General features: G+C 38.7%; 2 protein-coding genes across 3 annotated transcripts in view; one reads left to right on the forward strand and one right to left on the reverse strand.

The window, feature by feature from the left end:
• Positions 1 to 2,307: 2,307 nt before the first annotated feature.
• On the reverse strand, positions 2,308 to 14,563 carry mapk8a (mitogen-activated protein kinase 8a; the record flags this gene model as incomplete). Its single annotated transcript, XM_014018702.1, is given in 11 exon segments — positions 2,308 to 2,385; positions 4,135 to 4,198; positions 4,292 to 4,416; positions 4,524 to 4,706; positions 5,663 to 5,734; positions 6,035 to 6,200; positions 7,705 to 7,843; positions 7,942 to 8,000; positions 8,107 to 8,236; positions 8,534 to 8,700; positions 14,451 to 14,563. Coding segments are annotated over 11 exon segments (1,285 nt in total), but the record flags the coding sequence as incomplete, so codon positions are not given.
• Positions 14,564 to 14,834: 271 nt separating this feature from the next.
• ptpn20 (protein tyrosine phosphatase non-receptor type 20) overlaps positions 14,835 to 22,567 on the forward strand; it is a 33,236-nt gene continuing 25,503 nt past the window's right edge. For both annotated transcript variants that reach the window (XM_014018516.1, XM_014018591.1), the window contains exons 1-12: positions 14,835 to 14,998; positions 16,361 to 16,508; positions 16,678 to 16,841; positions 18,120 to 18,185; positions 18,282 to 18,461; positions 18,657 to 18,732; positions 21,064 to 21,144; positions 21,291 to 21,366; positions 21,507 to 21,660; positions 21,733 to 21,804; positions 21,990 to 22,164; positions 22,320 to 22,455. In XM_014018516.1, the coding sequence (XP_013873970.1) occupies positions 16,385 to 16,508; positions 16,678 to 16,841; positions 18,120 to 18,185; positions 18,282 to 18,461; positions 18,657 to 18,732; positions 21,064 to 21,144; positions 21,291 to 21,366; positions 21,507 to 21,660; positions 21,733 to 21,804; positions 21,990 to 22,164; positions 22,320 to 22,455 (1,304 nt within the window). In that variant the 5' untranslated portion in view covers positions 14,835 to 14,998; positions 16,361 to 16,384. The remainder of the gene's footprint in view (positions 14,999 to 16,360; positions 16,509 to 16,677; positions 16,842 to 18,119; positions 18,186 to 18,281; positions 18,462 to 18,656; positions 18,733 to 21,063; positions 21,145 to 21,290; positions 21,367 to 21,506; positions 21,661 to 21,732; positions 21,805 to 21,989; positions 22,165 to 22,319; positions 22,456 to 22,567) is intronic.

Raw genomic sequence — 22,567 nt, forward strand, 5'->3', positions numbered from 1 at the left:
ATATATTTATGTTTGTGGTTGTAATGTGACAAAATATGGAAAAGTTCAAGGGGTATGAATACTTTTGCAAACCACTGTATATACAGTATATACAGTATAATTGGGCACAGTTTCCCTAAAGCACTAAAAGGGGAACTAATGTCCTGGTTGGTGCTTTAGGGCTTTTGCTAATTTTAAAATTAGTGGGTTAGCACTTGTTAAATTTATAGGCACTAACTGAGGTCTATAAATGTTATTGATCAACATTATTGTTAACAAATGAGGGTGAAAGCTGTCACTCATGTTGTTCATATGTGTCACTTATCCATTAGGTGACAATATATGAACCCAAATACAGCTGTGGAATGTCAATGATAAGTAATGCAGTGCCTGTCATGTACATATCCATCAAATACAAAAAGTCAAAGAAAGCATCTTTATTCTTAAGAAAATTGGCATAGTACACATGATTGTACCCATTTTGTCACATAACTGGCCTATTTTCTTTTAAATTTGTCTCAGCTAATGTGAAACAGGAAGTGACATCAAAGGGGAACTCATTAATAAAATAAACTCACTGGTCTCTGTTTATTAAAACAAAATTATTTGAACTTTAACTCTTCTTTGTCTCTCTTTGATAGAAACTAAAAATAATCTAAAGAAACATCAGATTATTCTTCACAGTCTGTGTTGTTTTTGTAACAATGCTCTGTTTACATGCTGACATTCCCTTTTGACATCATTTCCTGTTTCTTCACATGTAAATATCCCAACAACCGTTCATCTCAGCAACGTGAAATTTATTTTGCTATATGTTATCAATGTTATCTTTCCAAAAATGCATTCATGTTTATTACAAAAATTTGATGTCACAGGCACTTTAAGAGAGCAACATGGCAATATGTGACTCATGTTGTCGTTGAAGAATGTTCATGGGTCGACTGGGTTATTCTAGTGCTTTAGAATTAGCTTTTGTGAAAACTTTCAGTGCATTAGTGCTTTAGAATTAGGGGACCTAAATATTTGAGTTAGTGTTTTAGGGCCAGTGGAACTAATTTTTAGATTAGTGCTGCCCACCACTGTAATTATATATGTGGCTAATGTATTCATCTCAACTATTAGCAGTTCAAATTTAGTTAAGAATGCGATACAATAAAATAAATATATTTTAGACGTAATATAAACCAACATGTCCATTTGTACCCCCACAAACCTATAAAGCCAAGACACTCCACTGAAAACGTGAGTGTTAAAGAAAAAGACATGCACAGGCTGTGTTTTCTAAAAGCAAATTTATCCCAACTAGAAAATGTAAAAAACTTAAAATACCTATTTTAAATAGGAGTGATATTTGGTTATAATAAGAAAAAAAACTCTAAATCTATGCCTAAAGTGTTTTCTCAACCTCACCATATTAAACATATCTAATTTAAAAAAGATGTAGAAAAATAAAAAAAAGTCTGCATTAATGAAATGCTGCACAAACAAAACAACTAAAAAATGTGCATCTCTCAGCACAGTTGTGCAGCCATGCTTTACTCAGCTGCAACAAAGACTGACCAGACAAAATTCTGCTCCTTCTGGAAGAGATCTATGTTTTGGTTGAACACAAAGAAAAAAACAACAACATGAAAAGTGAGATTAAAAGAAACATATTTCAGGTTAGAAAGTAGATGCAGAGTGTATAAACTGCAGATGTGATTGGTAAACATGTTACCTAGAAGATGTTCCATTTGTGAAATGTTAACTGTAAAAAAAATCTGCTTCTAAAGTAAAATGTACCGGTACTATAATTAGGCTGAAATAACCCAATAAAGGCTGATAAAAGTAGAGATTTRAGTGTAATTTGCAGAGAGCAGGGAAAATATGAACCCTTGATTTTCTGTTTAATATTAATATTCTGTATTTCAGAAGCAAATGCTTCATCATAGCTGATTAACAAAAATCTGAATTTTGCTTTTGGACTTAAACATTTTGTTTAAAATGCAACTCAAAGACAGTAAATTATTTCAATACAGTATATACTGTATTTCTGTTTCACTAGTGATGATCCATCGCCACTTAAACTTAAGATTTTGCCTCGATTTACTATAAATGTACAAATCAGCTAATTTATTTTTCATTCTTTGCATTAATTGTGCATTCAGTGAGCTTACAGTTAAAGTCAAAATCATTATTCTTGTATTTTATTTTCAGTTCTAAAGTGATAATGTTATGAAGTTATGAAGACATTTTAAATAATAAACATGCATCCCTCGAAAACAAAAATACTATTAATTTACTGCTCACATTTCCACTTTTCTAATCCAATTTACAGAAACTACTCACCTAAAGGAGACGGCTGACCCCTTATCACTCCATTTTTTGTTCGTTCCTCCCATTCGCTCACTTCTTTATAAATTAATTCTGGAGGAGAAAAAAAACAGCAAAAGGTCAAGTAAAACTGAGAACACAGAGAGRAGTGCTCCATGGTTGTCTTCTAGGGTGTCATTTATTTTTCTGTATAGCTGGGATAGACTGCATACTGAATAGTCCAAACACCACCATGTTTCTAATTTCGGCCGGCTTTGCTGCTGTGACCCTTCTAAAAATGAGTGAGGGGTCATTTTCACCTGAGGGGGGCTGGTATGAGCTCATCTTGCAGCACAAATGAAAGTGATATTTACTCAGGATCACACGTCTCCTCTGTGCTCAACACAATCCTAGCCCTTTAACTGTTCAAGCATTGCCCGTCTGTTAGAGAAATTATCTCGTGAACCGCTGGATAGACTTTAATGAAATTCTCAGAAAATAGTTACTGGGTGTACATCTACGACTGAGTAGAAGTTTGAGTCAACCCAATTTAATAAGGCTGCTAGAGCWGATCAACCTTTGCAAACACAAAAATGCCCATAACTCAGTCAATTTTACAGATATTTGACTAAAACTGTAAGTGGCAGCAGATGTTAGCTATCCACATCAACAACTCTAATCACAAAAAAGTCACATGAAATCCTTATCTAAAATGGTTTACTTTTTTATTGGTCAAACTGTAAGTTTCAGTTAAGTATGATTCAGCAGAAAATCTAGCCAATGCATAAGGCAGAGCTACTCAACTAAATTGCTCCAGGGGGCCACAGTTGCTGCAGGCCAACAGCTGAGGGGCCGAACATCCAGCAAGTCATTATGTAATTAAACAAAGTATTACAAAGATCTGTTACCTTTGAAATAGTTTATTTTTGCTGCATTTCATCATGAATACAACATACAGAATAAGAGAGGTCCAGGGTTCAAATCCCGGACGAGCCCCCATTTGTCACAGGCCAACCCATGGCCCATAACAAAAATGAGGGGAGACAAGGTAAAGGCCAACTAAAACAGTTTTGTTATCAACATAAATCTAAATAAATCCAAAATCCAACCTAGAACAAAAAAAAAACCAAGGAGTTACCTGGAGAAGCACAGAGAGAGAAATGGTTAGTGGAGCACTGATTATATCACTGCACCGAGGTGCTTCCCATTACTCAAGGTCCACTGCCCCTGCCAATCAGAGGAGGAGCTGTGATACAATGTAATAAAAGTAATGACTCATCCATCCATTATCTATACCCGTTTCTTCCTTTCAGGGTCACTGGTGCCCCTATCCAGCACCTGGACAGGTCGCAAGTGCATCATTAAAAGTAAGGATAATAAAACAAAAACAAAAATATGCATATTACCACAAATAATATTTTGACATATCTGACCTGCCAAATTTTTTAAACCAATTTTATTTTCACTTTAATAGTTTTATTTTCAACTGCTTGTAGTTTTAACTGTCTTGGGTGTTCACTGAAATGATTTTTATTAGCTTGTAGCCAAGGTTCTGACGTTTCTGTAGATACCAAACATGTCTATGTCCAGCTAAAAGAATTTTGAGTAATTAAAGTAGAAAGCAGGGGGTTTGGGCTTAAGTGAATCAACCAATTAGCGGGCCAAATTTTGGTCACTCGCGGGCCGGATGTGGCCCACGGGCCGCTAGTTGAATAGCCCTTGTATTAGGTATTTCTTAAATAAGGTATCTCGATACATTTGAGCTGTAGTTGTTTCTTGTTCTGTGAAGTAAATTTGATTAGTAGATACATTTAATCTGACACTGATAAACTGAGTGTGGTTGAGTCGATTGTGCTGACTAACCTTTCCATTCCTCCACTGTGTGCTCCCTCTCATCCAGCTGTTTGTCTGAGAACTTTGGAGGTGGCTGTGAAAAAATACGGGACAAAGACTGAAATGGAAGACTGATATTTCAAAATAAATGCCAACTAATAAAACGAAGTCTATGTGATCAACTTACTGCTTCCACTTCAGCTGGATCGTACCAAACGTTAATGTACGGGTGCTGCAGGGCTTCGTCTACAGAGATACGCTTGGATGCATCAATCACTAACATCTTGGATAAAAGATCTCGGGCTTGGCTCGCTGAGGGGGAACAAGAAAAAAAAAACAAGAAGATGAGAAACGAGGCCATTTATCATCAAGGCAGAAATGATCAATTCTGTGTTTTGATCGATTTTTTTTCCCTCTACCTTTCAGTTTGTTGTGATCAGAGTCGGCCGGGAAGAGCACATCTGGGAAGAGTTTCTCGAAGCTGTAGCCGGAGTACCGCGGCCTGTTCTCCACGTACGTTCTCACCGAGTGATTCAGCTTCATTAGAAACTCCTGAGACGGCGTGCCGAGCTGCTCGATTACCTTGTTCCACTGGTCGATGTCTGAATTCAAAATATTCAAGGAAAGAGCCGCACGCGAACACAGACGCACACTCAGACTGCAACGCACCAGAAGGGCAGCATGACATTTAGCTTTCTTTGAGGTCGACACACACACACACAGGCAGCTCTCTTCAACACACAAACTCACACACACACTCCTAAACCAAACAACCTAATTTGTAGCAGTGAATTAAATGGATTTAGGATTAAAAGTCAAACGGTTTAGCTGCAATCAGGTCTCAAATTTTACCTTGTATGTCTTTTTAGCCATTTTAGACAAAAATAAAAGCAATTTTCAGCAATCTATAGAGGATTATGAAGGGTTTACAGACAAAACTGCAAAAATCCAATAACCGTGCGACTGCTCCAATTAATCTTGCCAGAAAATGCCTAAGATGGGTGCAGCACGGCAAGCATGTAGGTCATGGAGGATGTGATGGGTGGGAACGGCAGAATGACAGAGGAAACTCTCAGGATGGTGGCAGATCTCTTCATTATGAAACGATGAAAGTGAGAGGGAAGGAAGGATACGATCAGTGCCGGGGAACAACACGCTTCCCCTGACCATCTCGGCAGCTATGCAGCCCACTGACCATACATCCACTGGAGGTGGACGTTAGGAAGACAGAGTGGCGGACATGCAAACAAATGGTAAAGAGAGGAAGACATAACAAAAATAAAACAAACTGAGAGGAATGCAAATGGAATGGCTGAGGTGCGATGATGAAAATGGAGTCGGTGCAGCAACAATGCGGTGCACCACTGAGCAAATAACTATAAGAAAATCTACAGCTAATTAATGCTTAAATAAAACATGCTGCAGTATATGAGCTTTTATTAAACAGCCTGGAACACAAAAAAAAAAAAAAAAAAAACGCCCAGAGACAAACGTGGGAAAACATTTAGAAAATCCCAAAAACCATAAACAAGAGGAAGCAGCTCAAACAGAAGGATACAGTCCCTTCCTGGGAAGAGGATTTTATGGCGAACCATTTCTGCCAGAATGCAGCCCACAGACCAAATGTCCACTATTGAAGTGGAACATAATAAAAAAAAAGCCAATAAGAAGTCATGAATGCAAAACAACCTGCTGGTTACATGTGAGAAGCTTSTTAAGGAACATTTCCCCATCATTAATTCTCATTTTACACAACATGCATAGTTTAGAGTGTTAACAGCAAGATTTATCTTCAGCTGCCTGAATACAAATAATAACAGATTGTGTAAAAATTCCCCACAGTTGTATCGTTATTTCATGCACTAAAAAATCAACAGCGACACTGCCAATTTACTTGAGAAGCAGATGTWGCTTTAAGGCCATTACTCACCATTAGCCTGGTAGCCCATACCCAGAATGACTTCAGGCGCTCTGTAGTAGCGTGTAACCACATACGGTGTCATCAGGAGGCCTGTGGCAGCTGTCCGGGCCAAGCCGAAGTCCAAAATCTTCAGTGTACAATCGGACTTGACAACTATATTACTGGGCTTTAGGTCCTACAGAAATTATAAGTCAAATAAGCAAGAGCTTTGTCAAATTACGTCAAAATCGTCAAAGCCACTATTTTAAAACAAAATGAATACCAAAATGACAAGGCCTGATTGTTTGTTTGTAAAAGTCAGAATATAATTGAGCTCATATATAAGCAGGAAATTCTCTGTCTGCATTTCTGTGCAGTAACGATTTGCCCATTAATGGATTTTCCACAGATCCAAACAAATCAATTGGCATTTAATCTTATTTTTTTCCATTAGCATTTTTTAATCATTTATTCATTTTGTTTAAAAGCAAAACCAATTCTATTTACAGAAAAAATACAAATCACAAATAAAATGAAAGGCAGCAGAAAGAAGAAATCTTATAATCTTATAGTGTTTGCTTGCACCTTCACTTTGCTAATAATATTGTTCTTTTTAAAATATAATAGGAATAAACTTTAGTTTTTTTTTTACAAGAATAATCATATTTGATCCGTTAGCAGTGATGAGAATTTGTTGCCATGATGCCATTTGTATTTATTATTTATCTTATGTGTGATTTCTGTTACAAACGATGCAGCTGAAAATCACATATTTTCTTTGCCTGTTAGCAAAATTACACAACACATTGTAATTTATGTTGGATATGGATCATTTTCTTTCAAACTGTGAGAAATAGACACGGGCCTTGGTTCCCTTCAAGAGAAATGATACAGTCGCCTGCCATAGTCAGTTTGGAGGTTAGCTGTCTAGACCAGCTGATAACAGCTTTATAAACAGCTGCAACAAATCCAGTCTTTCTTTATTTACCCAAGGCCATTTTACACAAATGATTTAATTGTATCCCTGTACAAAAAAATAAAAAAAACAAAAACCAGCAGACATCTTAAATCCTGTTTTCTGAAAGTATGGTTGTTTTGTGAGAAAATTTAGTGTTCGTTAACTAAAATCGAGACAAAACCACTTAAATGTTGAATAGATTAAAATGTGAAGAGAAAAGCACCTTACAACACCAGTGACTGGAGTGAACGGAGGTTTAATGCTGATCAGTCAGTCATGAAACMCACGCTGAATGAAAACCGGAAGTCCCGGCATATATATATACAGGATCTTCAGTGCCTGTTACGCCCACTGCTGGCCTACGGCTGAATCGCAGGCAACTCGTTCAGAAAATATCTTTCCTAATGCATTTATAACGGTTTATTATGTGTTGTGATGGTGTTTCGGGCATGTATCTAAACTATTTTAATGAAGACATAACAATAGTCAAACAATAGATTATAAAAGTCAATACTTAAAAAGGAAAACAATGGTGTAGTGCTTCTAAAATCAGTATCTAAATGACTAAAACATTTCTTCAAATCCCCCCCTGTTCACATGACAATTACTCATGTGAACAGTTTCCTAACATGGTGTCAGCTGACTGTTTGCCCTCACGCTTTAGTGTCATGTCTCGCATCAGGTTTAATGGTTCGGGACTTCACACTTTCGAACGTTAGCCTGGTGTCGGAGCGCCGCTTACCCTGTGGATGATGCCGGCAGAGTGGAGGTGTTTGATACCACACAGCATCTGATAGAGCAGATAGGACAGCCGCTCGTGGTCCAGCTCCATCTGAATGACCTGGCACAGGTTAGCATCCATCAGCTCCATCACCAAGTATCTGACAGGACAGAGACAGTTCAGGGTTCGGGAGGGGGTTTGAATGGCAACACGTATGATGAGCTCTAATTTAACGTTGAGCTCAAACTGTTGACTTACACATCTTGGAACTCTTCTAATGATTTTTGTGGCGTAAATACATTTAACAGGCCGATAATCTGTGGATGAAAAATAATAATAATAATCAAAATTGTGTCATTATGATTGACGGTCATATTGTTCACTTGCGAAATGCAATGCATCTGAAAATAGCTGCACACTTACATTTTTGTGATTGACACATTTCATTAGGACTAGTTCTCTGTACGCCCTCTTGGCATGGGTCTGGTTCTGAAACGGTCGACTCAGCTTCTTGATGGCAACATTTTGTTCAAGGGTTTGATCATAGGCAGAGCTGAGGAGCAAGAAGCAAATTAGTTTTAGACTCGGTCGCAAATGGGATTTCATTCTCTAACAAGCCTCAAGTGTGGCCCGAAAGGTGCTAAATTTACAGGCAGCGTGGAGAGCCTTCTCAGTTTTCTCTCTAACGGAAGGTGACGTAAAAATATTTGTTGATTCTCAGGAATGTTTCAGCGACGTGCAGGAAGAACGTGACCCGTATTTCAAGCGTGTAGCTGTTAGCTAACTATTGATAGGTCTGGAAAATGTATGGAAATATACACGTGTTGAAAAGAATGCATAAATCACTCACCAGACGATTCCCTGTGCTCCCGAACCAATGGGTCTTAGATTCTGGTATCGCTTCAGAACTGTGAACGTTGAATCCCCAACATCGAGACTGTAGAAGTCTCTGTCTCTCCTGTTTCTGTTCATTGCAAATTCTTCGATTACCACTTTCTGCGCATCAAAAAATGTCCTCTGCCAAGAAGAAAAAGAAGATGCACATGGAATTAAATTTGCATGTCAGACTAAATATGGCTGATGAACAGAGTGGTAAATACAAAATAAAAAAAGGAAAAGCTRATGAAAATCTCTGCACCTGAGAAAACAGATTAGAAAGTGGAAAAAAACAACACTGCTGCATTTCACACTCGAGCACTGCAGTTTCTTAAATCAGCAACTCTGCAAACGCATCGGCGGAAGATTAGATGTCATCCTCGGCRATGGCGGAACAGCGGGCGGATTGTCTGCACACCATCACATGAAACACAACTCCAGGAGAGAGAGGCTGCCACTCTGGAAAACCAAGCTCAGTGATAATTCCTCGGAGTTTGGATCCTAGCCCAGAGCTCCAGCTCGGTTCCACCACCGCCTTCTAACTAACGCGTTGCTGTGAACCCACCTAACGAAGATTCAACAACTGTTTCAGCTCGCACGAAGAACAAATCCTTCTCTCACACAAACAGATCGACAACCCTTCCCCATCCGTCCACGCTCCGGACGCTAACTCCATATGAGGGGTATAATTGGCAGAATGAAGTGAGTCAGCTCCCCGTCTGTTCCGCCGACGTCACAAAGACGTCCAGAACATCCACCTCCTTCGCAGAATGAAAATAGAAATGCTGCTTCTTTTTGTTTTGTTTTATGTTGCACACAAGAAAGCACATGACAATGTATTTCCTGTGATGGGCACATAATTGTGTTAATTTCTCAATACTGGCTGTCAATAAAGATAATTAAAGTCGGGCAAATCTCATGACACAAATTCCTTTAGTGGTAATATCAACGTGCCTGCTACGAGCTTATGTACCGATGCACATGACTGCTTGCTGCATCAACACATCCCCCTGAAATTAATTATAAATTTAAACCCATTTTGCTGCTTTTATTTTTCTAACCCTGAATTCTTATCTTGTGAGAGCATTCCAAACAGCCTGTTTAACATGTACAACGACAAATAAAAATATCTAACTTGTTCACGTTTAAAGTGTCAGCTGCAGAATTTTAGAGGAACAATACTGCAACGTTAGTGAAGAATGCTCTTCTTCGGTTTGGCTAAACTCCTATTGTTTGTTAAAAAGTGAGGATTTATCAAATGGCTTCCCAAATACACACTCAAATTAGGGGTGCACCCATTTTCCTTAATTTTAGGCCAATACTTACATTATATACCTAAGGAAAAGTCTGAAAATCAGCTATTGTCCCCTTTTGCTCTGYGAGAGAGGGCTGTTGTCCAATTACAACAGGTTTGTATTGTTTCAAGGGTRTYGTTCAATGTTTTTAATAATATAAGCCGGGGCACCCAATTTCCTTAATTTTGAGACATTGGAGATCAGCCAATACTTCAGTAAGTTTGGTGGAAAAGATCTGCTTCTCATCTACCTCCACAAAGGTCTGAAAATTAGCCACTGTCCCCTTTTGCTCTGCTGTATGCACTACTTAATGTCCAATTAAAACAAGTTTGTATTGTTTCAATGTTCAATGTTTTTCAATAAAATAAGTAGGAGTGTAACAGTACATTGATCCATATTGATGTATCGGTTCATGATTCAATTATATCAAGACAAAATGAAAATATCGATCTATATCGTCATCATACGCTCGACGTAGATCAATACCGTAGGCCCATCTATCACAGTCATTGTGTTAGATGRCCATACGATATTGCATTATATCAATCGCAGACTTGTGAATTGAACTGAATCGCAATCGTATCGTGAAAGACTTTGTGATATCAACAAATATCAAATTGGCATCCAAACAAATCGATATATCGTGATAAAGCTAGTGATTTACACCCCTAAAAATAAGTAGGAGTGCAGATTGGCCGATAAGATTGGTGGAAAGTATCGCCTTTTCATCTACCTCCGAGGTCTGAAAATCAGACACTGTTCCCTTTTGCTCTGCTGTGAGCACTATAAAACAAGTAAGTATTGTTTCACGGATCAGTGTTTTTCAATAAAACAAGACTGAAACATTGAAGGTGTACCCTTATCACCTGTCAGCATACGCTATTTAAAATATTGGTATTGGTCAAAATAGGAATTGGCAGATCAGGCCTTTTAAAGATCGCTGATTGGCCAGAAAACTGTAATCAGTGCACCCCTAAGAATAAGATTGGAATATTGAAGGTGTATGGTGACCTTATAACGTTTRAAAAAATGGTATCGGCCAAAATCAGAACCAGCAGGTCAGGCCTTTTGAAGATCTGCCAGAAAACTGCAATTGTGGTTATCTTGTAAGTTCTCACAAAAATCGTCCAGGACTGGAGCATCCAACTAYGTCACATGTCTAGAAAACCATTGCAAAATATTAACAAATTATATAATACTTTCATCAAAGCAGCATTAAACATCCACTTTTACAGAGAAAACAGCCTCCATCACACAGCCAGCAGGCGTATTCCTATGACTGTGTGCGTTTCCTGTTATATAGCACAACCCCACTGTGATGCATGCAGAGCAGAAATGGCAGCTGACAGATAGAGGACAAATAGGAAACTGCTTCTCTACATCTCCATCGCAGCCATCAGCCCGTCATTATCCGTCTCTCCTGCATCTCTTTGACCACATGACCTCTCCACTGTCTTCCTGCTGGAGACGACTGCAGGTTAAAAAAAAAAAAAAAAAAAGGACTGATTACCGCAGAAAGCAGCCATGCAGGCTGAAGTGATCTGATGCAGCCAGATTAATATAAAGCAGCCAGCCGGCCGGACACACACTGACTGCAACAAGAGAGGACATTATTCCTGCGATCATGGCACCGGGATCGTGGTTTTGACAGGCGCGGTCTGTCTCTGTACCCGAACCGAACCGTGTGCGGATGTTTCGACTCTAGAAGCACAGAATCTGTGTTTTTAGAGGTTAGTTAAGAAGCGTGCACTCAGCGATTTACACGACCCTCCCCCCACGGCCAAACAATGAGCACGTCTGAGGCGCTGTACGATGCGAACCCCCCACCACACACACACACACACACACCATCTTACCTCTCATCAAAGCAACACACGATCCGCGGCCTGCCAAAACAACGTCCCGGAGCGGCTGCTTGTTTGTTTATGCCGCCGCCGAAGGATGATTTATCCCGTTGTGCGGCTTAAAAATACGTGACCTCACCAAACTCATTGCCTACGTCTCCATCTGGCTGCTACTGACAGGCCAGGACGCGCAGTGCGCACGGGGCATGCGTCTCAGAGAGGGACACACCCACCGCCTCCATCCTTCCTCCCTTCCTTCCTTCCGCCTCAGTGTACAAACAGAAATAAATAAATAAATAAATAAAAGGTTTTGGGTTCACTTCCGTTTGCAAATTGATTTCATTTCCCCCTCCTCTTGCTATTTTATCTTCCATGTCTGCACAGACTGCAGTTTGCAAGGTTTGTTATTGTTCGGTCTCCAGTTTTTAAATGTGAGGAAAATGAGGCTGAATGCTGGTTGTGGGTTTCACTCATCTTTGATCAAAACAATAAAATGAGGGGAGTCATGGGGGTGGGGGGGGTGTTATATAATTTACTAAAAGCTGTGAACTATCAGAGATTCAAGTGAATGTCCCCAAAAAACTAAACAGATTTTTTTCTTTCTTTCTTTACCACATATATTTCATGACTGTTTGTTTATAACTGCATTATTTGAAGTCACTGATGAGTACAGGKTATGCAGTACTGTGAAAATGTTTTATACATAAAAAGACTTTATATTTTACATCCAAAGAGATAGACTTCATGTCATTATAAAGAAGACATATATTAAATTTCTACAGGTTTTCTTTTGAATTGTTGCATAGCTTTTCCAGGGCTACAGTCATTTTAATTGACCACAACACTAAATTGTATGTGCTAAAAAAAAAAGACAAGACAAAACAAAACAACAAGCCCCAAGAAAAAAAATATCTACAGCAAGAAAAACAATATTTGAGGGTCGTGTTTTTAGGAAAACCGAATTAAATGGTCTTAAACCAGAAACAGAACTTTAATCGTTTAATTAATTTAAATGTCAAATATGCTATTTGTTAGTATTTTTTTTAATTCAAGTGTTCATAATAATACTAAAGTGTCTAAAAGTTCAGTTTAAGAACATTTCTTTGCAAAGTTGTGGGTTGACACAACACTGATTGTTTTTAACAGAGGTGCCGATAAGGGAGGGCATGTGGGGGCAATGRCCACTCCTAAATTTGCCCAACCCAAAACCAACCACCACTCAGGTGCAAATCTAAGAGTTAATCTGCAACCAAATAAGAAATAAAAGAGGAAAGCTTGAGTGAGATGATAAACTCGGACAACGTTCTGTTTACAAATTATTTCATTGTTAGACACATTAACCATCAGTATGGGAAAATATTGAGCAGATGTTATTTTCTTTGGTTTATGTTTGTTGGGTTCTCATGACTTTGCAATTACAGTAGTATACCTTCAAAAGATTACAAGAAACAGCTCATTAGGAACAAAATATAGAAAATTAGTGTTTGGTAGATTATTTCTTTGTTGTAACAATGCTTCTTGGCATTAAATTTTGTTACGACACCAGACTGCATAAGTTTACGACAAGTGTTTGTTTGTTTGTTTGTTGGTTTGTTTCAATCATGAATTGAAATATGAGTACAAAACARCAAGTCATCCAATAATTAAAACAGAAATCCAATAATAAAAAAGATGTAATTAGAAAATAATAGCAAAAATAAAAACAAGTCATCCAATAAAAAATAAATAATAAAAATGAAACGAAAAATAAAATAAACAACGATGCATAMAAAACCAGTCAGGGAAAACAAAACTGAGTTAGAAAGAATTCATGAATGAAAAGGAGCAGAAAGAAGTATAAACTTTTAATATCGACCCCATACTCGCAAAACAAAATCAACCAGCAACTCAAACGTTCASCGTCAGCATATGGTGAAAATAATTCAACACACAAAATTACAACAAGACAATATAGTGTTAATAGCAATAGAAAAAATAAGCTGTTTGGCAGAGAAGATTTTGCTAACTTTTCATGTGCACAGCCCACTCAGCATACTGCTCATCCCACGAAAGCATGTTCCTTACAAATGCGGCACCATTTGAAATGGAAATTACAGGCTTTTCAACAGTATCTGATTAATTGCCATTATTACAACAACAAAATCATCTACCAAACACAAATGTCCTTTTTGTCCCAAGTTTATACATAAATTATGATTTAAATGTTTCACATAAGTCATATTTTATATGCTATAAAAATAATGTGTTCAATACAGTTTCAGTTAGTTTGTAGGTTGGTTTCCTGAGTATAAACAGTGACAAATTGCTTCTAAGTGAATCATTTTCATTGTCAGAGCTAAATCTGTCACATTCTGGCTGTTTTGTTTCAGCTGATAGGATCATTTCTGCAGGAGTCTGCAGGAGTGTGCACAGCTTAGATAACGTGAGGGCACCATCTACAGCTCATGCATCAGATCTGTACGCTACAACCGTGCCATGCTCTGCGCATGTGACTTCAAAAACAGTGCCAAGGAGGACATYCAGCAAAACTGCGTGAACTCGGCGCTGAGCAGTGTCAATTTTACCTCTTCACCTTGGATATTTTTTGTTTGTTTTCTTTCCCCTTTTTTTTCTCTCTCTCTCTTTCTTCCTAACCCTCCCGTCCCTGCGCAGATACCTTGTGGCCTGCAGGAAGCAGCTGAGCGCAGCGGCATGGACAAACGTCCCAGCGACGACTTCCGCCGCAAGACACAGAGCTACTACGGCGTCTTACCCCCTGTTCGAAGAGAGCCCGCAGTGTGATGATCATCGTCGGGGAGCAGCCCTTCAGCCGGAGCAGGATGGTTTGTCCTTCCCAGGTTCTCCGTAGCAGCATCCAGCGCACCTAACCCGTGGATCCACCGCACCTTTGGGCGTCAGACGGATTTGGTTAAATCGGTGTAGCTGATCTCACGCCACGCGCTGTTGGTGGCTCTGACCTGTCCGCTGTCAAACCTCCATGTTAATCCAATCAAGTGTTTAAAGGCGAGAAGCTAAGAATAGCGTCAGTTCACTGGGGCCCCAAAAAAAGAAAGGAAGGAAGAAAAGAGAGGAAAAAAAGTTTCCGATCTTCAGATTGGGAGGGAGAAGGGGGAGAAACGGAGCAAATGATTCGGGCACCATGTTCAGTTCATGTCACTGATGGATCACCTGCCAGGAGCGAGCAGCGTTCACTGCGAGGACATCACAGCAGCACTGCGATGATCACAGAGATTACTTTGGATCTGTGCTGGGAGCTCTGAACAGAAGCAGACCGAGAACACAGGCTACATATGCTGCCAGGTAATTTACTATAGACACTGCTTTTTTTTTAAAATTATTTGCTCATAGTTTGCTCAGTTCCAGTGGATGTGTATATTTAGATTGTTCTGTTGTTGATCATGGAGATTGGAGATGAAATGAGATAGGCCTGGSCTCAGCTTTCACAGCACTGCAAATAAAGTTATTTATTTTTTTAAAAGCAGCACAACAGAGCCTTTCTGAACAAAACCATTTGTATGGAAATAAAAACATAAGGCTTGAGGCTGATGTTGTAGCAGTTTGCATCATCKGGTTTTATTGTCCTCCTGTCAGGAAGAAGTATGAGACCCATACAAAAGGCATGTTGTCCTAATTTACCCAGAACACCCCTCTCCTTCTGTCTGTCTCTGCATCACTGTCATATATTTAGAGATTAAAGATTTATTATCAAATTATAGTTYCAAACATGTAGAGAATATTAAACTTAAGGAATCAAAGAGATTTTGAGTCTTTTGTAAAAATCACATTTGAAATAATAGGTTGGAAGTGGAATGAGTTTGCATGTGCTCATGAGAAATCAGAGAGAGAGATGTATAGCTTATTTACACACATAGTTCTTCAGCCTATGATTGTCATGTCAGCATAGGAGAGAAATGTTTTTTAAAAATCGTGGCTTGGTTTTTGTAAACAGACCACTGTATGTGGAAACACCAGCTGCTGAAGTTCTGTTCAGGCCTGGGTGGGTGCGTGGAGCACCTACTTCCACGTCATAACAAGAACACTCTTATGCAAGCACGGTTTTGCATTTCTCTTTATAGCTACATCACTTTATTTTGAATTAAATGTTGCGGTTTTATTAGTGATGTGGACATTTGTTTTATTTTTCCTCACGTGTAATCTCGTAAGCCTCGGATGAGCCGAGCTGGAAGGAACTATCAGAAGAAGAAAGCTTATTAAACTATAGGTCTGAGAGATTCAGATCCACACAAAGAGAAACACGCGTGTCATCTGGTGAAATCAGCACAATAGTTGAGTTTTATGAACCACAGCTGTCACTCTGACAACACTTGGGTAATTGAGTTGCTTGCATGTTTGCATTCATTTTCATTCTCTTATTTCTGAGCCTGTTCTGTTCACAACATTGTGGTCATTTGTGTCCTTTTTTGACGTATAGAGAAATCCTAACCTCGGATTTAGCAGCTATAAAGAATCCTTCTGTTTGCATTTGCAATATTTAAATGTACAGTTTATTCCAGCTGAAACACTTTATCTATTATCTTATTTAAATCCAGTGAATGGATTTTGCACCTTTTCTAATTTGCAAGAAAACCTTTCTGTCTACAGATTTTTATCTTTAGAAAAGGCGTAATAATTGACCCGTTTTCGTGTATTTTGTGTTTCCAGGTGTGTGTGTGGAATGTGGGCAGAATGAGCAGCACATTTGTCACATTAGCTGAAGTCCTGGAGGCTCGAGGGGGACCTCTTCTGGAGGAGGAGGTCTGGTCCCTACTGCTGGGCGCTGCAGAGTGTTTAATGGATGTCTCTTATAAGGGTAAAGCGTTCATGATTGCCCCCATCATTGCTGACTCACACACTGTTTTAACACTCTGACACATTTTTTTTTATTCTGTCTTTTAGTTTCACTAAAATGGACTTTACAGTGGAACAGTAGAAACGTGATTGTAAACATTATATTTTGTGTATTCTTTTTCTCATTTCAGGTCATAACAATATGTGCAATATCATAAGCCCCACCTCCTTGCTGCTGTCAGCCACTGGTACCTTAGCATTTAAGAACTGTGGCCTATCAGATGAGGTTTCTGCCTTTGCTGCTCCAGAGATGCTGCAGGACCGTGCCGGCTCAACAAAACCTGCCACAGATAAGGTCAGTGCATGGGTCCTAATACCTGAAATAAAAGTGATAATGACAAGCTTCTRGATGCTAAAATTGAGGTCATTTGGCTTTTTTTTTTTTTTGTCAGGAACCTTCCACCTGACTAGGATGAATCAGTTTCCAGTCAGTGCTGTCACAAACTGATGTTTTATTTTGTTTTATGTTTCTCCTGTGAGTGCAAAATCTCAGAACATCAGGAACTGAAGGTCAACTAAAGCRTAAACGCACCACCTAGTGGCTAAAATTGGCAGTTTTGAAAAATAAATCATGGTATTCTAAACAAAAACTAAAATTACGATTAAAATACATTATGACACGCCCAGTTTATGTCGAGGTTTAAATATTCTCTTATGTTCACACACGTTTTCATCAAAGAGAAACAAYTGCCAAACAGCAAAAAAGGACATTAGAATAACCACAAATACATACATTTTAAAAATGTGATTACAATGAGATAGAAAATTCTCACAAAATTAGGTCAGAAAAGCGTAAATACAAGTAGTATTTTAAAGAAAGGTTGTGATTACCATGAAAAGATACATGCGAGTACCTAGAGGGGATAAACTATGTATTAAAAACWAAAAAAAAGAGTAAAATATTCAAGGTTTGAAGTTCACTCATTTGGTAAAAATGTAGTATTTTTTTAAAGAACACCAAAGATTTGGAGACAGGTTATTTATTTATCATAGATAGGACTTCTGTTCTATATAACATTTATTTCATCATCATGTGTGTATATGTGTGTGTATATGTGTGTGTTTATGTGTGTGTATATGGGGTGCAACAATACATGTACCCATATCGAACCGTTCATTACAGTGCTTTAGGTTCAATACACACTTGTATCGAACAATACTGATTTTTAACATTTATTTTATCAGCTTGTCTTCTGAAGATGCTCTGTGTTGAAGGATCAGAGGATCTGTGTTCGACTACTTCACCTAGGCTGCATTGTTGAGCGCAGATCCACTGAGAAACTTGCTTTTTCAGCAACATTTAATAAAAAAACTGTRCTTTTGAGATTAAACAAATGTTCATAATTAATTCAAAGAAATTACAAGTTAAAATGGACATGGAAGTTTCTCTTTTTTGTTTCAAAATAATATCAAACCGTGAGACTAAAGTATTGAACCGAACCGAATTGTGAATTTTCTGTATCGTTGCACCACTAATATACTGTACATATATATAAGCAAAGTTTTATTCCAGAATTAGCTGCCTGTCTTTTATTCTATAGTTTGTTCTCATCCAGTTCATTCTGTCACACAGATGCTGGTGTACTCGCTGGGAATGACTCTCTACTGGTCGGTTGATTTCCACCTTCCTCCAAATCAGGTGGGAGCCTCTGAAACCACACTCTCAATGATGTTTCAGTACTTTCCCCCTCCACCCGGCCATTCAAAAGTTTTTTTTTCTCTCTGTCCTCGTCAGCCAGTCCAGTTGAGTGACCATCTCAACAGCCTCCTCCTCAGCATGTGCGAGGACCTGGCCCACCGCAGGCTAAATCTCATCTCCATCCTGGAAGCCTGCGAGTCCCAGCACAAAGCCTCCACCCTGACGCCCCCCGCCAAAGTCATTAAACAACTTGTGGAGGAGGTTTTCCACGAATCAGTGAGTCGTAGATATCTACCGACAGCATGTTCCTCCCTGTTGGCATTAGAGCTTCTCTGCAGCCCATGTTATACAGTATGTGTCAGAAACGAAAGCTGAATCGCAWCCGCATTATGACAAAAATCTAATCAAGTTCGAATAGTTGTCAACAGCAGCTTTTCTCCCCCCTTTTCTCTCTCTCTCTCTTTTTTTTAGATGGACCATAGTTCTCTGCCAGACAGCAACATCCCTCTGAGTGGGAGGAGCCAGATGATCAGGGAGAGACTTCATAGTGAGCATGAATATTAAATAACATAGAAGTGTATTCTCAGCGGTGGTACTCCAAAATGGGTTTTATTGAAGGCAACTCTTGTTTCTTGGAGCTGAAAAAAAAAACAAAAGAGAAGATGTCGAGTTGCCTTCTATTTAACCACTTGGGATCACAGTTCTCACAAACAATCAGTGTCTGTAAATATGAATCAGATGAAGATTATCAAACGAGAAAGGAAAAAAATCTGAGCTCAAATCCCAAAAAAAAGGTGTTTGCATGCAAGATTTTTAAAGCAGATCTGTAGGCCCTGTTCAGACTTGGCATTATACATCCATCTTTGTTGATTTGATTGTAAGTGGTCAGATGAGAGTCACACTTGCCAGTTAAATGTGTTCCCCAAAATGTTTTTGGATCAGACAACAGTTTTCATCTAGAGGGCTGTTGGTGCACAAATAACAGGTCATCATCAGGTCCGATGACGTTACTCTAAAAATTAATATACATTCAAACATCTGAACTATGTTAATTAAACATTATTTCAGTTGTTTGAGTCAGTTTTTGTAAAGTTAAGTCTTGATAACTTTGTTCTATTTTGTCTTAGGATGAATAGAATTCAGTGGTTAAAGATACTCATGGTAAATCATGAAGTCAAACATAAAAATGTCCTAAACTTTATCACATGGTGCAGTTTGAAAGAGTTTACTTCAGTAGTTTTCAAGATACACTAATATGCAATGCTGGTATGCAAATGCAGGAACGCACTCAGTGAAAACAAAACATACACTGCAAAAACAGATAGTTGGATTTACTTACGGTAACTAAGTTATGTCAAGAATATCCACTCAGCTGAAATGCATCAGTTCAGTGGTGGGCAGCACTAATCTAAAAACTAGCTGCACCAACCCTAAAGTACTAACTTTAATATTTAGGTTCCTAATTCTAAAGCACCGACACACTTAAAAAAATTAGCAAAAGTTAATTCTAAAGCACTAAAAGCCCAGCTGACCCATGGAACAACACGAGGCAATATTTTCTGTGTGCAAAATATTGTTAATATTTCATCTGGTGTAGTGGTTCCCAAAGTTGGGGTCAGGACCAAAACATCAAGTGAGTGTCCCCAGATGATTTCCAGACATCAATTAAAATGCAAAAAATGCTAATGGAAGATATTCATCTTGATTATTCCAATTTCTAAAAAATAATCATAAATGAATAAAAATTAGKACCATAGTTACTAGGTTTGTTTATAGTTATTCCCATGTTTAACAGTGTTATTAGCAAAGTTTGCATACAAGTAATATCTGGGGTCATGAGTGTCTGCAACTGATATTTTCTGGGTCGGAAGCAAAAAAGTTTGAAAACCACTGATCTAGTGGATAAGTGACACGCATATGACCAAGACGCCTGACAGCTTTCACACTCAGCTGTTGACAATAAAATTGATCAATACTATTTAAAGAACTCAGTGCTTATAAATTTAGCCCATAAATTTTGCAAGTGCTAATTTGCTAAAGAATTAAGAAATTAGCAAAAGCCCTGAAGCACTAATCGGGAAATTATTTCCCCTATTAGTAATTTAGTGCTTTAGGGGAACTTTGTCCATCACTGARTACGTGTAAAGCAACTTTCACTTTTATTTTTAAAGAAAAATTTGAAAGTTCAGTAAATCCAACACAACTGTTTTTTTGAGTGTACTCAACCAATTAGAGCATCAGTACAAACTAATACATCAAAATTATTGGATTTCTCTATACCATTTGGCTTTCAAAGATCACAGTTTGGATTTTGTTTTAGTGGGTCTGAGTGAAAACATTTTCATTACTGATATGGTCATTCACATRTGTAGTTAGCACAATCTAAATTTAATCTCATTGCTAAAGGCAGATTGAAATACCAGGTCTGAATGGGGTTTTATGTTTGCATGAAGCCATCAGGTTTTAAAGTTATCACACATTGTCTTCCATAATAAGCACAGTGAGCAGATAACTGAAATTAAACCCTGTCTACGATTCTGAGATGTTTAACAAAAAAAGGGGGAAAAAGTAGAAATTCTTCTAAACATTTGCTCCCTGTTCTCACAAACCAATTCAGCAATTCTCATCTACATATTTATAGATAGGACTTTCTGTCATCTTTCTCTTGACTCAAGACACCGTGGAGGTCAATGGGATTAAAATCTTAGCCTAAAGCAAGCCCAGGATTAGGCTGCAGTGAGAGCCAATAATCAGATACACGGAGCGGAGGATGCTCCAGGCTAAACCCGTTCAAACATCTCAGAGTCTTAGAGGAGCACAGAGACGGACGGAAATGAAACATCTTTCTGTCATATTTCATCTCCCACCTGGCTGACAGGAAAAAGGGGGCCGTTGTCAGACTTCAGTGAAGGAAGTGCTGAAGGTAGAAGGTATTCAACGGACTCTGATTCAAAATCAGGTACACACAGGACAAAAARAAATGTCACAAGTCACCTGGAAGATTATCTCTTTCCAATAAATGTTGTTCTCGTGTGTATAACGAAATATTTTTCAACTCTAACATCTATCCTTTTTCAAGTAGTATATTTTATTTCTGTGGTGCAGGGAGTTTACCTCAAAGACCTTGGAGGCAAAGACCACGAAGCTCTCCCACGCTGCTGTACCAGTCGTCACTAGAGAGGCATGTACTTGCATCACATTGTAACATACATACAAATTCCCCACCCCGATCAGGCTTGATGACTTTGAAAGAAAGGTTTAACTTTCCCCACTTGTCTGCACTGCTTTTCCTCAACCCGTCCATTTCTTTTTGCGCATCAGGCTTCCTCGCAGGGCGCATCGCAGGGACAGCAACTGCAGCTGGGTCGGTCGGAGCCCCCAACACGACTTCTCTCCCAAGACGTCGGGCAGATCTCACAGTCCGTCCATCACCTTCAGCGAGTCTTCKCTCAGCCTGAGCCAGAGGAAAGCTAAGGTAAAATCAAGACTGAAACCGGAAGAGCGTTGGGAGAAGAAAGTTTTTACAGAAAATGTTTTTTTCCCCCAGCTGTTGGGTCCTGAGTTCATCAGGATGCCAGATGAGCAGCAAGTTCTGCTTGAGCTTCCAGGATCTATTGTGGTAAATTAACGATTTTTTTGTCGTTTTCCTTTTTTGTCTATCTTCTCCCAATTAATGTACTGTTTTTTCACTATATCTCTTCAGTTCTTGCATGTTGAGCTATCTGTTTGTGGTATCGCATGTTCCTCTCAGTGTGTCTCTTGTTGTTTTATGTGCATGCGTATCTCTGTGTTTGCACACCACAGTCCAGAAAGGGCCATTCGAGTTTTTCTCAGAGAGAAGTGACTGTAGTGATGGCTAACGGGCAGTACGTGGTTGTTCGCTGTGACATTAAATCCAGAGCACGAGATGTGTTTGACATGGTGGTGGCTCACGCAAACTTGGTGGAGCACTTTTACTTTGGTCTTTCCTTCTTAGATGGTAAGAGGACATGCTGTGTGGGACTTAATCTGAGTTTGACTTCATCACTGTTTTGAAAAATTCATTCCATATCAAAATTGGTTTGCATGGTTGCCTGGTGGTATTATTCAACAAAATGTCGACTTTGAAAAGGGATTTTTATGGCATTTTTGCAGATGATGAATACTTCTTTTTGGATCACGAAACCAAAATCTCCAAAGTTGCTCCAGACAGTTGGAAAAAAGGGCAGATATCTTCCTTTTTGGTCTATCTCCGGGTCAAATTCTTTGTTGATGACATCACTTTTGTTCTGTAAGTGCAGCTTTGGTCTCATGGTTTACTTCATTTTTATTTGTAGATAAACCCAGTCAGTAAATGACGCCTATGTGTTCATCTGTTTTGTTTTTTATTTTCGTGCTTTGTA

The sequence above is a fragment of the Austrofundulus limnaeus genome, unplaced genomic scaffold, assembly GCF_001266775.1.
Source record: "Austrofundulus limnaeus strain Quisiro unplaced genomic scaffold, Austrofundulus_limnaeus-1.0 Scaffold0, whole genome shotgun sequence".
Classification (NCBI taxonomy): domain Eukaryota; kingdom Metazoa; phylum Chordata; class Actinopteri; order Cyprinodontiformes; family Rivulidae; genus Austrofundulus; species Austrofundulus limnaeus.